Source organism: Orbicella franksi, chromosome 2 (genome assembly GCF_964199315.1).
Source record: "Orbicella franksi chromosome 2, jaOrbFran1.1, whole genome shotgun sequence".
In the NCBI taxonomy this organism is placed as follows: Eukaryota; Metazoa; Cnidaria; class Anthozoa; order Scleractinia; family Merulinidae; genus Orbicella; species Orbicella franksi.
The window spans coordinates 34,915,366-34,933,479 of NC_138146.1; the positions used below are offsets into that span (position 1 = coordinate 34,915,366).

The 18,114-nt window shown below is 39.5% G+C and overlaps 2 protein-coding genes across 2 annotated transcripts; both read left to right on the forward strand.

Annotated features, from left to right (window-relative positions):
* The first annotated feature begins 5 nt into the window (after positions 1 to 5).
* On the forward strand, positions 6 to 6,124 carry LOC145479541 (uncharacterized). The gene is made up of 7 exons (XM_081457932.1): positions 6 to 127; positions 1,189 to 1,469; positions 2,422 to 2,674; positions 3,088 to 3,376; positions 4,461 to 4,582; positions 4,687 to 4,870; positions 5,433 to 6,124. The coding sequence occupies exons 2-7, from the start codon at positions 1,189 to 1,191 to the stop codon at positions 5,480 to 5,482; spliced, it is 1,179 nt and encodes a 392-aa protein (XP_081314058.1). The 5' UTR covers positions 6 to 127; the 3' UTR covers positions 5,483 to 6,124.
* Positions 6,125 to 11,733: 5,609 nt separating this feature from the next.
* Positions 11,734 to 17,527, forward strand: LOC145479522 (uncharacterized). The gene is made up of 6 exons (XM_081457909.1): positions 11,734 to 11,774; positions 12,845 to 13,086; positions 14,151 to 14,403; positions 14,641 to 14,884; positions 16,038 to 16,150; positions 16,695 to 17,527. Exons 1-6 carry the CDS (start codon positions 11,769 to 11,771, stop codon positions 16,944 to 16,946), a joined length of 1,110 nt encoding a protein of 369 aa, XP_081314035.1. The 5' UTR covers positions 11,734 to 11,768; the 3' UTR covers positions 16,947 to 17,527.
* Positions 17,528 to 18,114: the final 587 nt, after the last annotated feature.

Below are 18,114 nucleotides of genomic sequence, written 5' to 3' on the forward strand. Positions count from 1 at the left end.
TCAGCACGATTTCAGTTTTCATGTTTTTCCGTTTTCAGTCAGCTTCTATTGCGAGTAAGCTTATGGCACTTTATATTCGTTTGGTCACGAGAATTAACCAAAGAAGCTAACTGACCTCGAGTTTACGGTAAGTTTTCCAAACTACCTAGCTTTTTTCGTTTCGATATATGATCCACTAGTTCGCCAGCCAAGGTTTGAAAGTTGGCAGCCTTTTTTAAATCGAAGAAAATTATCAATGTTCATTTGTCATCTAGATGTAGAGAAAAATGTTTTGTGAGGGTTACTTATCTTGTCTATGAATATCTGCCAAATTTTGACAATAACTAGGCTCAGTGCTCGACTAGATTAATCTTAATCTCGACACACCACTCCTTCTGTGAAATACTGGATTTTGTAAATTCAGAAGGAATCCACCAAAAGATCGAATAAGAAGTCACTCGGGACACTTTGCACCAAGATTATTTAAATCGTGTTGCAAACTTCCTTGCGAAAAGCGACTGTTTTAAATATCTTCTCAAAAGAAATCATTTCTAACAACACCAAATGTCGAAAACAAATTTTGAAGTTTATGTGAAACAATTGAAAATACTGGTGAAATGAAGCTGATGATGAAATTGTACCTGCTTGCAAAATTTCTCTAAACTTTGAAATTTAGTTTCTCGAGTTACCATGGGTAATTGTTTTTGGTGTCATTTCAGGTAACTATTTTTATCTTTATTTAGCTTTTAGAAAATTCAAAAAGGACAGAACTATACTCACAATTATTCTGGTACAAGGTTTTTCTCCACAAAAAACTGAAATTGCTTGATTTCCTTTGGGGTTTCGTCTTAATCTGTGTTAGCTTTTCCCGCCTTCAATATCCACGAATTCATCATTTCATTCAGTATTAATGTTTGTTTCGAATTTGAAGGGGGACTGCGCTTTTGTGGTATATTCATTTCATTGGCAAACAGCTGTATGTAGCTTTAAGAAACAGCGAAGAAGGCACTCCGAAGTCTCTGTCACAAGCTAGGCAGAATACTTTTGTATTTTGGTTTTACTTCCAAAGCTCTATATTCTATAAAGGAACTGATTTACACAAATGTAACTCTCACTTGATGGGGTGGCTTTGCACTATTCGACGGTTGTAAAAAGACGCTTGTAAATAGAGAATTTCGATTCAAGATTTTCTCCCCATTTTGGTTTCAGATGATTGCAGACTCACTTCGAAGGTTTGCCCAAGAGAATTTTAGCGACAAGTACTTACCAGTCCTCCACGGCGAAACAGAGAATGTCAAGCCTTTGGCACTGGTAGTCAAACAACGTCGGTCGATATGGAAGCGTCCTTTTGCAAAGTTGGAAATGGTAATTCTTGCAGGACTTGAGAGATACGTAGACAGCGGAGCGCAGGAAGCATTCCTTGAATCTGTTAAATCTAAAATCACAAAAGAAGAGTTCTTAAAGACACAAAAAGTTGGCATGGGCTCCAGGTATGTATTAAGCTAAGCCTTGTAATTTTGAAATTAGAACCATCTTCTTGGGCAAATCTTGTGTAAGCCGTTAAACAAGATCCATGTTTCATTACTTATCCGAATCAAAGTTATACATCCCTTGGAGGACTGGTTCTGAGCTTTCGACGCTACTATTTGAGCAATAAAAAATGTTTGTCTTTTATCTCAACGTCAGTGAGAAAAGTAAAGGAAAATACATGTGTATCACATGTACATAATTAGCCATTTGAACTGGAGTAAGCTCTAGCTATTTTAGTGTAATATGCCATAGTTGAAAAAATAACTTTACAGAGAGACTGCATTCACTCAACGAGAGCGACTTTCAATCTGCGCTCAATATTTTAGAAATTTGCCGATTTCCATTGCGTCCTTCTGGTAGTATTTTTCTCCGTACGTGCTGCATAATAATTTACGGGTAAAACTAACAAAATAATGGCCTTGCCAACTGCGTCGAGCCATAATTTCCCTGCTTTAAGTGCTAAAAAAATGCTCCAAACAGACCACAACTACATATTATGGGGGGTGACTTCCAAATAGAACTAACTGGAATGTAAAGATTGCATCCTGTAGCTGAGGAAGTAGAAGGGTTGTTTACAGAACTTCTCAAACTCATCAATAGTTCCTTGTGTTTAAACAAAGGAAATCAAGACCGTGATGGTGTTTGCATTTCTGATCTTAATTAGCATAGATTTTTACGATTTTATTTCTCCGTTTCCTCCTTAGTTTTAGTTTCGCTTGAGAACTCATCGAACACTCAAGAAAATGTTCGACTACATTTCCAAACACGTTGCAAGTTCGTCAAAAACGCTTGCGCATCATATTTTCAGCCCTCTTCTCGGTGTTTGGAAATGCAGTCAAACACAGTCTTTCGTGTTTGATATATTACGTAATTTGTCAACTAACGCCCAGTTCTTGTTTTTCTTAAACCCAGTTCTCATGAGCTCCGAGTAGAGATAGGAGGACATGTGACCGAGGGAACGTTCAAATCAAGTGATGAGCAGGGAGTCCTGCAGCTTGGCAATTTAAGTCAGAACTACATTTCAGACCCAGATCTCCGCGCTGTACTGGCTAATGCTGACCTGGATGCCAACAAAATGAAGGATTTTGAAGATCAAAAGCTACTTCTTGCAACATCTGTGATTTACAGCGACAAATTTGTACTCATAGGGAAAAAAATGCGTCAGGTATCAATTTTGTATAACATATATATTGTGTGACGAAGTGTAATATTGCAGCCGACAGCAAATTTTGCTCCACTTGTTTCGAATATAAGATCTCATACCTTCTTTAAATTGTGTTTGCCTCTTCATTTTAGAAATGAGAGTGTGATTTGCCAACTGAATTCGAGTTTTTGTCCAAATAATATCTTTGAATGCTCTTTGGCCGTATTTGCATCTTCCACGAAGCATTATCGCAACGCATTATCCGCAGGAGACTACACGGTGAACGGGGCCTTTATGGGGGATTGACTTTCTAACCCAACATCCACTTTTGCTTGCCGGTAGCCTTGCCATGACCGATATATTTCGATACCATGTGGCCCCGCAAAAATGTGATCATCAATGTCACAAGCCCTTTTCACTCGCTTGCATTTTAGGTGGAGATGTCGCCGTTTGTCCAAATTCTTATACCACATCTGAAAGCGCATTTCAAGGGGACGTACATTCCCCCAGAAGTGGCATCAAGAACTGTACGGGCGCCATTTCTCTTCAAGTGCTGCCGCGTTGGTTACAATAAAGAAGTCAATCGACTGAAAATCTGCAAAGGAGAGTACGTGGGTAAGACTGTTACAGCGGAGTTGGACCACGCAACCAAAATGCAAGATGCTGAGTATGGCGACTCACTACCAGTAGAGATATCTACGGATGAAGATGGCGATTTGTCAGGTCAGAGTAACAGATGTATAATTGCCATAGAAACGTGGTTGAAAGAGCTATGTCTTCTTCTGAGGATGTACAGCTCTTTCGTGTTTCTTTCTATTTAAAACGATATGAAATCGAGGATCATTTATAGAGCAATTTTCCTAAACCTCATGGTCAAGTTTTTGTGGATATGTTCGGACGTAGGCTAAGCCAGAGCGTCCCTGCTGCTGTGAGACAATCAGTTTGTTTTTCATCTAAGGGTTTGCTTTTTACATATAAAACCTGAACAAGACGCAGTCGGCTGAAACTCGTCACAACCAGGATTCATAACCTTCTTAGTGGCTTCTTACGTTGCTGAACTCGAACATGATACCACCAAAAACAACTAGATATAATTTTATATAACAATGTTGTTAGGTTGTAAGTCCTATTTCTTTGTTCTTTCTCTCACGTTTCTTTGTCGAACTCGTTGCTAATGGGAAGAGAGCGTGAAGGGTAATTAGATCCCATCCAAGTTAAGAAATTCCAGGATGGTCTAGAAATAGGCAATCCTGTAAAAAACAACTACCCACGTGGACAACCCGAGCGTCTTACCGGTATTTTCATCCTCCACAAAAACATTTACACTATAATAATAATAATAATAACTTTATTTAAGTGTCAGGGTAGGTATTTAGCTTACAGAAGCTAATTGGGGACATCGCAGTTGATAACATTTTTCGTGAAAGAAAAGGGTGCCATGAGTGAAAATAACTCGAGGCGGATTGCCTTGGGAATGGGGTCCATATGGGGGATTATCTTCCTAATTCTTCATCCTCTCCCAGATATGTCCAGTCCATTACTGAACGCTAATGAGATTCAAATTCCTTATGATAGGCATCACAAAGTGTCCTCAATGATAAAAAGTCACCAAAACACACACAGTTTTGTCAAATATGAAGTAATATGAAAATGTCAAATAAACCTGCCAAATGCATGCGAGGTACTAATTAAGCAATGCTTGCGTTCAGTCCTGGACACAAGTGTCCTCTCTTGCAAATGTTCAGTGCTTTTAATGAAGACATCTAGGCACTGTTAGTGGTCTAAGTGTTACTATCTTGTTGACTAGATTCTTTGACAGCCGAAGATATTGTTAAACTGGACATCATTAAGAAAGAGGTGCTGCTTGCGGAAAGGACTTTAGAACGACGTAAAGCGCGAGTGAACAAGTATCTACAATGGGAAAGTGAAGTTAGAAGATCTTAAAAGATTGTGGAATGCTTGTTTTGTAATGCAAATTTTAAAATCATTCATCAAGCCACACATGTTTAAAGCAAAGTCATCTCTTTCAACAGTTTGAACGGGTATTGACCACAAACCAAAAGGAGCTGTTTCTTGATGAGTTATTGACTGCTGAAGACTGCAAGTTTCTAAAAAGCATCGCCTTTCCTTTCTCCAAGAATTCTCCCAAGCTTGATATGTCATCTTTCACAAAGGAAGACATTCATGGATATGGAATTGTCTTTAAAGTGCTAAGTGGTATGAACTTGAACTCTATCTACCCTAGTCTTATTCACCCTATATGTTTCTTTTTAGGATTGATGTCGCCATGAAACTCCGATAAACTACATTAGTATTAATTTGACGCTTCCTCTGTTGAGTCAGTGAAGAGTTTCATTTATTGAATCCAGAGTGAAGATAAGTCCTTCCTTGCTCCAATGACACGGCGGTGGGGAGGGGGAGGGGGAGGGGGAGGGGAGGGGGAGGGGGAGGGGGAGGGGAGGGGGAGGGGGAGGGGGAGGGGGAGGGGAGGGGGAGGGGGAGGGGGAGGGGGAGGTGCTGTTTAAAAGGGGAAGTTTCATGGGTCTTTAGTACTAATATTATTCGACCATCATGTGTACTGGTTCCCTCTGTCCCTCCCCTCCTCATTCGTGATTGCCTCATGACAGGTTCATGAGTTCATCCTTTTTGTTCCTTTCCGGGGTTTTTAAGCCGGGAGAGAATGGAAGGGTAGCATGCTAAAGATCACTAGGCTTCAAAGCCAGATTTTGACTTGGCACTAGCTGTTTAAGAGTCATTTTTTGTGAATTTGTCCCCGCAGAGTTACCAGATGAACAATGGAAGGAACTAGAGACGACTTTGGAGAAGTGAAAACACGTTGGTTACGGACATAGCAAATTCAAAATGTCATATTTGAAGGATAAAGTTTTCTTAATTAATGTTCCCTCCTCCTTTTCTTTTTGGTCGCTTAATGAATTATTTTAATCGTCGTCAAAGTTTTCGTTACAGTATCAGGGCGGTAGGAATAATTTCACATGCGTCAATATATCAAGCAGCAATTAGTAATAGCAATTGGACCGAGTAGAGTACAATTCAGAGAGTAATCGCGCGAGTTATTTCAAAATCGGACGATTTGAAATTACGAGCACGATTGCTCCCTGAATTGTAGGACGCGAGGTCCAGTTACTAATTAATCGTATCTATAAGAAATTTTGGAATTACAAATGTCTATTGACGAGCGAATCACGTGGGTATCCAATTAAACATATCCAATGACAAAAAGTTCAAATTGGATACCTGTAATTGGACACCCACATAATCGCACGCCGATGGTGTGACAAATAAGCGCGGGGAGAACAAGTCACGATCGAGAATTTTGTTACAGAAACTATTATAGCTCTTTAAAGTTTCCACAAAAAAGATTTGAAGTAGTAAATGTCCTTTAGCAGTTAAATAAAGTTATCATTTTACTTATTTATTTATTGTCACGGATTGTACTTTTTTAAAATAAGATCGCTGCCCCAATTGTATGTTTAAGACTAGAGAAATCTCGGTCGATTGATAAATAATATGAAAGTTGTGATTAAAATGCGTATTTTGAAACCGTTTCACGGTAAAAAAAAATAACGGATAAAAATGAACGACGTGTCGACCGCTCTATAGCCTCTTCCAGGCGTTCAGTTAGTTGGAGCGCAGCGCGGAAAACAGCGCGCGAAAAAATGAAAAAAGCGCTTTTTTTTTTCGCGCGCTGATTTTCGCGCTGCGCCCCAACCAACTGAACGTCTGGAAGAGGCCAACCGCTCTACGGCCATTCTGAAGCTCAATGCTAGGGGCAAAAATGTTGAAGGCAAGAATGTTGAAGGTAAAGAAATAAAGAAGTAAAATTCCTGTCAAGATCTTTTGGGGCTAAGCAGTTCTTCTCGAGAAATGTTTGTCAATAGCAAAATTTGAATTTTAAACCGATAGTGCAAAACAGCTCAGTGACATTTTGAATAACTCGATTACCGTGTCGCAACATTTCCCTGACTCGGATCGACGCATACTCTTACCCAGTGACGGTGCGAAACAAATTCTTTTTTTCAGAACAATTAAGATCGTCCAACTTCATCACATGACTTCCCAGCAAAATAGACAATCCTGTGTAGTTGTCTATCTGGAGGCGTGGTGGCGTCCTGGTTAGTTCGCTCGTCTCCGGATCGAGCGGTCCCGGTTCGAGCCCTGGGGATATTGTATTGTTTTCTCGGGCAAGACACTTGACTCTCACAGTGCCTCTCTCCACCCAGGTGTATAAATGGGTACCGACGAACTTAATGCTGAGGGTAACCCTGCAATGGACTAGCATCCCGTATAAGGCGGAGTAGAAATACCCCTAGTCGCTTCATGCTACAGAAACCGGAGATAAGCGCCGGCCTGACGAGCCACTTGGCTCGTATGCAGACTTAACTTTTCCTTTTACCTTGCAGTTGGCGATCGAAAGCGTGGCAATTGAGCGAGAAGGTTTAACCGCGGTCAAAATCCCAGGCACTGAGATGTTTTTATTTGAGGGAACTGTTGATTTCATTCATGACGATAGTGAACGAGGATATACATAAGCATGTGGTTGCTGAGTGTCAGAAGTGTAAATACATCTTCATTTCTATCAAGAATAAACGAGTTTATTTTGCTTTAAAAATTTTCCGCAAGAACGCACCCAAACATTGACAAGTTCTCAAAAACATTTTGGAAACTCTTTTCGGTAGCGTTATCTTTAAGATAGCCTTACCTTTGAGTTCGATCATCGCGAGACTTGGTTTAAAGGTGGCGGGAGGCGCGCAGGTATATAGAACACGGAACGTCGCAAATCTTGATCTAAGACATGCTTAAAGATGGGCTGCTCCGCACAGAGGCAAAGATAGGCAAAGAGCCTATTGAAGTACTGATCACAGAAAATGCGTGCGTGAGTGCCATGGCGTCTTACTCGGTGAAAAGGCTAAATTTTCGAGTACTACAGTTGGTTTTCGAAGTACTTGTGCTTCTCTCAGCAAGTTATTACGATCATAACTTCTCTGATAGCGATTATATCGGAGATTTGGGTAGATATCAGCAGCAATGTGTTACGGCAACAAAGCAAGGCCCGACGAGCGCGGCCATTTTGGGACTAAAGGCAGTTTCAGCATTCCAACCGAAGAACTTCAAGCGAAAATTCTTTCACTCTGTGATGAAATATACTACAAATGGTGTTTCAACTTTCAATCCTCGTATTTTGGAGCTCGAAATTTTTAAGGCCTGTGATGTAAACCCGAATCCTGGCCCGACTACTCCAAGTGATAACCAGAATGACAAGACAGTCAATTTGTCCAAGGTATGTTTACCAGGAAAAGGTCTCAGACTAGGACAGTGGAACGTAAACAATCTAACAGACACTAAGTTTGAGCAGATAAGGTTATTACTAACCACTAGACGTCAAGAAATCGATGTGCTTTTTCTCCTCGAAACATTTCTTAAACCAAACAAACCTGACTGCGTTCTAGAAATACCTGGCTACACGCTCTTCAGGAAAGACCGGCAAGGAACCAAGAAGGGCGGCGGAATTCTCGCCTACGTTGCTGACAATCTAAAAGTCGAAAGAATTACAAGCCTGGAAGAAATGGATCTAGAAACCGTCTGGTTACAAGTCTATCCCTATAAATCAAATCGCCCGATACTCACAGGAGCTGTTTATCGCCCGCCTTCTTCAACGGCGGACACGGATGCCAAACTGGAGCTTAACATTGAAACAGCTTATTTAAGAAACCAAGAAATGTATGTGTTTGGAGACTTTAATATAAACTTCTTGGATACATATGTCTACAAACATCATCGATTAGCGAAGGCATTAAAAAGCCTAAATTTAAGCCAACTCGTGCACAAAGTTACACGTCCCGTGAGCTCAAGTTGTCTCGACCATGTCTACACAACGCATCCTGGTTTTGTTACTGAAATCTCTGTACCAGATATTGGTCTTTCAGACCACTTGCCAGTTTTTATTAGACGTAAATACTCCAAAAAGCAAAGAGATCAAACCCACAGTACCATAGAATATCGTGACTTCAAAAATCTGAATACAAATGAACTATTACATGATCTACAATGTGCCCCATGGGACATTGCCTTTGTTTTTGATGATTTACACGATGTTTTGATTACAATGGAAACAATGCTAAATGACGTTTTGGACAGGCACATTCCACTAAAATCTAAACGCGTCAAGAAACCGAGCCAGCCTGCTTGGATGACTAAAGAGATCTTGTCGTCTATGAAAACAAGAGACAAGCTGTTGAAAACGGCGCGAATTTCAAATCTGCCTGCAGACTGGGAACGCTATACGCATGCAAAGGGTAAAACTACAAGTCTCATCAAAAAAAACAAAGAGAAGTTTCTTCCGCAAGAAAATCGACGAAAACAAAGGAAATCCAAAAGGAGTTTGGCAAGCAGTCAAAACATTAAGTGGGACTAGTAAACCTCGAGTTCGCATCGATGAATTAAACACAGGAAACAACATCATTAGTGACGAAGCTTCCATTGCAAATGAGCTTAATCAGTACTTCGTAAACATCCTAGATCAAATTGGCAAGGAAAACGACGCTGGCGTAGAGTTTGATGACACCAAGCTGAAAAATTTTGTCTCTTCGCGATTGAATGATAATGTGGCTTTCAACATCCCTCCAATAACGCCTAAGCAGATCATTGACACCATAGGGAAAATCGCTTGTAACAAGGCCTCTGGGCACGATGGCATAAGTATTCGTGTACTCAAAATTATTGCACCAGCGTTTGCAAGTCCATTATGCAAATTGCTGAACCTTTCAATATCGACAAACAGTTTTCCAGACCGTTGGAAAGTAGCAAAAGTTACACCATTGCACAAGGGTGGCGCACGAAACGATATCAACAATTACCGCCCGATATCAGTTTTACCTGTCTTTTCGAAGATTATCGAAAAACACGTAGCCAGCTGTCTTCTTAAGTTTTTACATGACAACAACATGTTATATGAGTATCAATCAGCCTTCAGGTCAGGTCACTCTACAGAAACAGCTCTAATCAGACTTACGGATCACATCCTGAAAAACATGGACAATGACGAAGTGACCGGTCTGGTATTTAAAGATTTTCGTAAAGCTTTTGATGTTATAAATCACGAACTTCTTCTAAAAAAGCTGTCTATTTACGGTGCAAGCCCTCCGTCTGTTGCCTGGTTTCAATCGTACCTGTCTCAGAGAAAGCAATTTATTACATTAGGGAAAACCACATCTGAACAGCTGACTATCAGACAGGGCGTTCCCCAAGGATCAATATTGGGACCGGTGCTCTTCCTCCTGTTTGTCAATGACATGCCTCTAAACGTTCACAAGTCAACTATGGATATCTATGCAGACGATACCACCTTGTCTTTAAGCTCAGACTGGAAAGCTATTCCTGCACTAAACAAATCATTAACAAAGGACTTGACAGAAGTTGAGAAATGGGCTAGTGAAAACAAAATGTTTATAAATACCAAGAAAACCAAAGCGTTGTTGGCTACGGGAAAGCGTCTGCGCAGACGTATAACCCATGACGCAGGAAAATTTGAAGCTAGGATGCAAAATGCAGAAATTGAACAAGTTGGTAGCCATAAACTTCTTGGAGTGATAATCGACGAGAACCTAACTTACGAAGCACATGTTGACGAACTATGTAACAAACTTTCAAAACGAATTGGTCTTCTACGCCATATAAGCTGCTACTTGAAAAAGAATCAAAAATTGATCTACTATAACGCAGTAATCAAACCACTCTTCATGTATGCAAGCACAGTATGGACATCGTGTAACAAAGAGGTACTCGAGAGAGTTCTCCGTATGCAAAAACGGGCTGCGCGTATTATTCTTGCAGCACAACGTACTAGTCGAACTGTCACTTTATTTAATAAGCTAAACTGGATCCCCTTTTACAAAGAAGCTTATATAAATCGATGTGCACTGGCCTACAAAAGGATAAACAGAACTTTACCTGAATACATGAACACATCTTTAAGGAAAAACTCTGACGTCCATTCGAGAAGTACTAGAAATTGTAATTTAAATTTATTATGCCCCTCTCACAGAAACGCCTCTGAGGGAGGACGCACTTTCGCCGTCAGAACTATTAAAGATTGGAACAGTTTACCCCGGTCTTTAAAAACAGAGAAGTCCGTTAAATCGTTTAAGGCTAAATTATGTAATACTATTCTTAACTCTCAGAAAACTAATGGAATTTTTTAACTCTTATTATTCGTAGTATGTTTGAAATTGTAAGTCCAGTTTATTATTTGTAGCCATTTTTAATAGTAACTTAATTAAGTATTTTATTGTAAATAATATCGTATGTTAGCATTTTATTGTAAATAATATATTTTTAGCATTCTAATTATTTTAAGCTGAGGGCCCCAAGTTTATCAGTAACTTAAGTTACTGTCACGGGTCACCCTCATTAAATAAAGTCTTTCACTTCACTTCACTTCACAATTCCCCTTCCCTACCCTTCCCCCAAGAATAGTACTTTACGTTATGTCGATGTTAAAATTCTGATATTTTCTGGCACGTTATTCTTTTTTTTTAAACGTCTTTTAAAAAATATCATGTAATTCGTTAAGATTTGCATATCTTTGACGTGTGACGTTCTTGTATTTTGCTGCAAATCCAAAAATGACAATTGTACATATTCTATTTTTCATTTCAGGAGCAGATATTCACATAGTAATATAATTTTTTGATCAGCGATCGTAACATTACTAAAATAGCAACCATAGTCTCAAAAAATAGATAATAGCTGCGCAAGTTAAAGTTTGCAAGTTGAGCATTAACTCCGATTGTTTTAATTTACTCACAGTCCAAGAATGTGTATTTTTGGTTTCGTAAAGGGCACTATGTCAGACCGCGAAAAACGAAACTCCCTTTTCTCTTGAATGATGTCATGGTTGATTTTGCTGACAAAAGCTGATTTCTAAGGCTTTGTATTTAAATGTCGTGGCCGAAGTCTATTTCAGTCTCGTCCAAGCGAGCTGGTTTTTCCTTTCCTTCCTTACACTAGCATGCGTCATTTCAAAAATGAAAGATCTCGTATACTGGATGTGGGAACAGGAATATATTTCTAGAGCTAGAAAACGGTTCGCTTCATTATGTTGGTAAGCAAGGAGTAAATTAGTTGTCTAACCTTATCTTGAGTAAACCGGTCAAAAGAAGTTCAACTCAAGCAGTTCTTTGCCCCAATTTCACGGTATGATTTCTTACACAATCTCTTGGTGTTCTTAACCATCCTACTGCATCAGACATGTAGATAATGTTATGAAAGCGGGTTTTTTTGACAATACACCTAGAGCTGCCATCGAGGGGCGATCTCGACTTGATAACCAAGAAAGCCCCGAAAGATGTTTTTTATTTCAATTTCCAGTGCAATATAGGGCTAAATATTTCATTATATTTCATCTAATTCTCAAAACCAAACATGCGCCGGAACTTTGGAATTCGCTTATAGGCTTTTTGCCAGTATTGAAACGTTATATTTTTTTTGCATTTTGGATGGACAAAGGAATTTTAAGGCTTCCGTCATAAAATGCCAAATGTAGTTTGTTGTTCTGGCGTGATGTGACTTATTTTAGAAGTATTTTAGAAGTATTTTAGCAATTAGCTCAACTATAGCGATACGAATGTACAAGGAACCATATACTGCAACGCATGCTGTGTAGTTGGTCGGGAAAAGAGCATAAACTGGCGGAGTATGACTAAATTTTCAAAAACATCTCTGTTCTCCACTGTATTTTGTACTCTGTACTGCTGGGGTATAACATTACATCTTTTTGAAACAAATGAACAAGTTGTGTATGAGATCTACAAACATCGAGAAACATTCACAAAGCAGAAAAGATTTCCTTGGTTTTATCCAAACACGAGCAGAAGTTTGGGAGAACGAGAATCGCTGTGGGAACACAAGCGAGCGTTTTTATAGCATTACCCATTTAATTACCATTGTTTTCGCCGTTTCTATGGGCGGGACGTGGAGGCAGTCATTAAATCCTAGGGTCTCAGTACAACAAAAAAATCACCACAACTTTGTTACGAATTGAAATAAATATTAATGACTTTAATATAACCAACTTTGCAAGCAATAAATTAAATAACACAGTCTTTTTCAGTTAAAATGGTCTGCGGTGAATGTTAGTTTCAAGATTATTTAGCGATTTGCATTTCGTTTCAGATGATTGAAGAGGCGATTAGAAAGTTTGCCCGGGAGAATTTCAGTCATAAATACTTTCCAGTCCTCCTAGGCGAGAGTGATAAAATACAACCCTTGGCACTGGTGGTCAAGAAACACCGTTCAATATTCAAAAGACCCTTTGCAAAATCAGAAATTGTAATCCTTGACGGATTCGACAGATATGTCGAGAACGGTGCACAGAAGGCAGTTTGTGAATCCATATCATCGAAGATGAAGAATAGGTAGGTAGGTAGGTAAAGTCTGCATGCGAGCCAAGTGGCCCACCAGGCAGGAGCTCATCCCGGTTTTTGTAACATGAAACGACTAGGAGTAATTTCTACTCCCCGCTGGATGGGATGCTAGTCCATCGCAGGGTTACCCCCAGCATTAAGTTCGACGGTGGTACGCATATCTACACCTGGGTGGAGAGAGGCACTGTGAGTAAAGCGTCTTGCCCAAGAACACAACACAATGTTCCCGGCAAAGACCACTCGATCTGAAGTCGAGCTCACTAACCATGAGGCCACCGCGCCTCCCACATATATAGGGGGGTATTAACAATTTACATAGATGATATTACATGCCCGCTTGTGGATACGAATTTTATCTTCGAGTGCTCAACTCGATATCTCACGAGTGAGATATTAAGTTGAACACGAGAAGATAAAATTCGTATCCACAAGCGGGCATGTAATATTCTGTTTATTATATAAACATACTAATGACAACGTTTTTGACGATTTTCCGAAGATTTCTGACCACTTTTCGAAGATTTCCGGAGATTTTCCAAAATTGTTCCGAAGGCCAGACGTACACTTGCGAACATGTTCCGAACATTTGCGAACATTTCCCGAAGATTGTCGAAGACGACCGAAGAATATCCAAAGATGTTTCGATCATACATCAACAAATTTAAGTGTAGTTAAAGGGACAAAAGAAAAATGTTATCAAAAAGGAATGATATCTTCACAGTGTGAAGGATAAAAATAGTATCTTCACTGCGCGCGATGAAGATATGATTTTTTAGTAAAAGGAAAAATCCTGGTATTTCACTGGTGTTTATATAATCAAAAATGGTAATTTCTGTCCTCACTGGACATTAGTGATATCGTCAATCCTGAACGGGATTCGAACCCATGACCTCTGCGATACCGGTGCAGCGCACCGGCGAATCGTAGAGCTGAGGAGAACTGGAGTGGTACATTTTAACCCCCCCTTCTCCTTTCTCTCGGAAAAAAGAAAGGAATGCGAGATTCGAATCGTATCATTAAAGTTCAAGTGCACATTCTCGTTTTTTCGAGCCCAGGGGCGACGAGTTTGGCATTGCATTGGCCAAATATGCAGGAGGAAATATCCAGTTGGATGATGAGAAGGGAGTCCTGGCACTCGGAAACTTGAGCTATAAATACATCGACGATCCGGATCTTCGTGGGATACTTGCAAATGCAGAGCTGGATGCCAGCAAAATGAAGTCTTTTGCAGAAAGTGATATATTGCTTCTCATTACTTCTATTATTTACAGCGAAAAGTTTGAACTGAAAGGGAAAAGAATGCATCAGGTAAACACCCAATTTTATCTCTGATTTATCAGGTACTATCTCGACTGGGAAAAGGATATGATGGAATTATTTTCTCTTGAGAAATTTCAATCCGATCATCTGAAGTTGATGCCGTTAAACAATGTCGTCCCATCAAAGCCAACTTTATTTCCAAATTCCAAGGAAAAAAGACTTCCGTCCATCCAAAAACGGTAGAGATTTTAAAAGAAAAGGTGTTTTCATTTATTTTATTTACAGACTGAGGGAGCCATGGACACGCACATTCGTCCAGATGCAGCGGCAAGGAACACAGAAGCGCCCTTTCTCTTCAAGTGCTGCCGTGTTGATTACAATAAAGAAACTAATCGACTGGAAATCTTCAAAGGAGAATATGTCGGGAAAGTTGTAACTCATCACAGAGCAGTGGATGCTCCATTCAGTGAGGAGGACGCCGAGTGTGACGACACTCTGGTAGAAACTACAGATCAGACAGATTTACCAGGTAAATGTAACAGATACGTACGTAAAAACATTATAGTGATATTTACTGAAACGTCCTCCTCCAATCAAGATATGTTTATAGAAAGGTTGGCTCTATCGTTAATATTGCGTAGCACACACACACACACAAAAAAACTTCTTTAAGTCATAATCTCTAATTATCAATGTCGTTTCTATGAAAAACAAAAAAACAAAAAAAACAACAACAACAACAGAAAAAACCCCACTAGTTCTTTTATCCATCTGGATGGCTGTGACGGATCAGTCGCAGTTATTACTTATAAGTTTTCGGCAATATCTCGGGTACCAGTTCAAATCTCAGCAAATTTTTCAGTTATCAGTTAATTTTATAGATCTTATATCTCGTCCATCAGCTCGAAAACGAGCCTTTTTGCAGCAAATGGTTTTCCTATTGAATCGTGGACAAATGAATAACGTGATAAAAGAAATGGTCTTCCAAACTTCGTTTTGCATTTTTCTTTGTGGATGCTTTCGCTGATGCTTGATAAGGATATTAATGATACTTTCCTTGCGCTTTGCATTTGGCCTCAAAGTTTAATGTGGTTACTGAAGCATGCGTAAACTCACAGCCCCGCAGTGGTACAAGGGAAGGCTGTCGATAGAACCCCTCCCCTAATTTTCGTTGAAACAAGACATATCTAAATTGTTTTGCATTCGCGTGAGTATAATATAGTTTTGTTGGTATACACATGACGTCATTAAGCTATCTTGAATCCTCATTATTGTATTTCACTGTGTTCTCAGAACGTCAGAAAATTTAATGAAGAATTTATATTATGCAATTTATTTCATTTTTATGGCAACGCAACTTAAGCAAGCGAAATAAACAAGCAAACAAAGAAACAAAAAAAGAACAATACAAAAAACGAAGACTTCTATCAAAAATGACGAGATTTGGCTTGATGTGCATTTCAAAACTCGGTTGCTATGGCAATGCCAATTGACCCAGAACAATAGTTGACACGCCTAAAACTTGTCAAACATTGAACGAACAGCTACTGAAAGTCTCAGCATGACAGGGTAAATCTTCTTTTCAGGGTTCAGAAAAACATAACCTCTAGGAGGGAGGGGGCTGTCCCATTGCTCGTACGAGGGTCGAGATACTGTAAGTTTTCTATTCTTTAATCAACCAGACTGTCTCACAGCCAAAGATATAGAGAAACTGAACAATATAACTAAAGTAGTGCTGTTAATGGAGAAGACCACAACACAGCGTAAAGCTCGCGTCAGCAAGTATCTACATTGGGTAAGTTTCATGCAACTAATCAGCGCCTTCTCCTGTTAGTGGCCCGAACAGCAGTCAATTTGGGTTTTCTAGAATAGTTCGTTCTGTCTTTTGGTTGGTGTGTCTTTATTTTTCTGACTGCATGTTTGTTTGTGTGTCTGGTTGTCAGTCGCTGCGTGGACGAGTAGTTAGTCTAGTTAGGGTGTTGTCCCTGAAATGCGGAGATTGCGTTAGACTCCAGTTCGGTCCTTCAGTGGGTCAATCGGTCTGTTTGTCAATCGGTATTTTGATCTGTCTGTCTAACTGTCGATCCGCCATGTGTTTGTTTGTCCGTCTTTCGTCTATCTTCTGATCTGTGCTCGACACAGTGCAATCACAATCACCCTTTATTTTCATGCATGGCCGTAACGTAATGATTCTCCCTAACAAAACGAGCTCACTTGGCTATCTCTAATGTGCTTATCGATCTGACTTTCATAGGAATTGTTTCTCAGTACTCGTCAATTATAATGGCACTCAATTTCTTTCCATAAAGATTTATAGACGACTAATTTTTTTTCCACAGTTTGAAGAAGCACTGATGACTGACGATAAATTCTTGGCCCTTGACGAGCCAATGACATTGAAAGATTGTGCTTTCCTGGAAAGTGTCTACCTTCCTTGCGAAGAGGGTTCAACTGAGGTGGATCTGACATCTCTCTCAACAGCAGAAATTCAGGATTTTGCAATTGTCTTTAAAGTGCTTGATGGTAAGAACAAATATATAATATCTCTTCCGCTGTTACGCAATCCCTTACATTTTATGCCTCCCTTGTGACCATGCGCGCATCCACTATATTCACTATATTGGGTATATGCTTGTCATAACATTAACAAACTATCTCGACTCGCCACGACAACGGAAAATTCACTAATTATTTATACAAAGGGTTTACTGAGCAGTAGACTGGCTGTGTGAGCCTGGAGAACTTGAGTTAAGACTGCTAACTTTTCAAACAGTTTATTTTTCCAGTTTAACGCTGTCTAGTACATGCAGTTTTGAGATCCGATAGTAACAGACAAATTGGATAACTCTAAGTTCTCACGAGATTCGTAGTTTAAATATAAATTCATTTTCCAATAGCTTGATCATCGGCGTCGTCCTCACGGTTGCTTAATTGAACTCCCTGTTTCTACTTCTTCATCGTCAGACTAGCTTGTGATATTTTAGGAAAAAATTAGCTCCTGTCCCGGTTCCAGGGAACTCTAAAGAGTTACTCATGTTTTTCAAGTGTATCCAACAGAGTCACCTGATTAACAGTGGAGCGAAATGGAGACTTTGGCAGCCTTCCCCGATTAAAGGAAATGTGGCCTAACTCGTAGAACTAATTCAATTTTTTTTTTCTTTTAGATTCTTTGTCAATGAACGACGTACAATTGTATTGTCGTTGTTGATACCCTTAAAGTAACAAGGAGGAAGACTAGACTGATTTTCAATATAAGCATGCATATCTGAACTTGAATTTCCGAAATGTAATGATATTTCAAAAGTACAGTGTAAGGACAAAATTGCTGATTGTTAAAAGAATCCTGAAAGTGCCGATCATGTAGATGTAAAGAAATAAAGATGGTTTCACTTTAATTAAACGGATGAAGATGGCGATTTGTCAGGTCATAGTAACATATGTATAATTGCCATAGAAACTTAGATTAAAAAGCTGCCTTCTGACTTTAATGACAGTTTTTTCTCATTTTCTCAATAAATGGGCTCAGTAAACTTCTGAGGGTAATTCCTTTTTGAAAGTTTTGATAGAGTAAGCTAAGAGCGAAGGCAACTGCTTTGTAGGCTTTACAGGTATTTTCATACTCCTCAAAAATAGCTACACATTACCTCTGTTCTTGCTCTCGCCTTACTTTGCCGAACTCGTTGCTAATGGGAAGAGAGCATGAAGAATAATCAGATCACATCTTAGATAAGAAACTCCAGGATGGTCTAGAAATAGTCA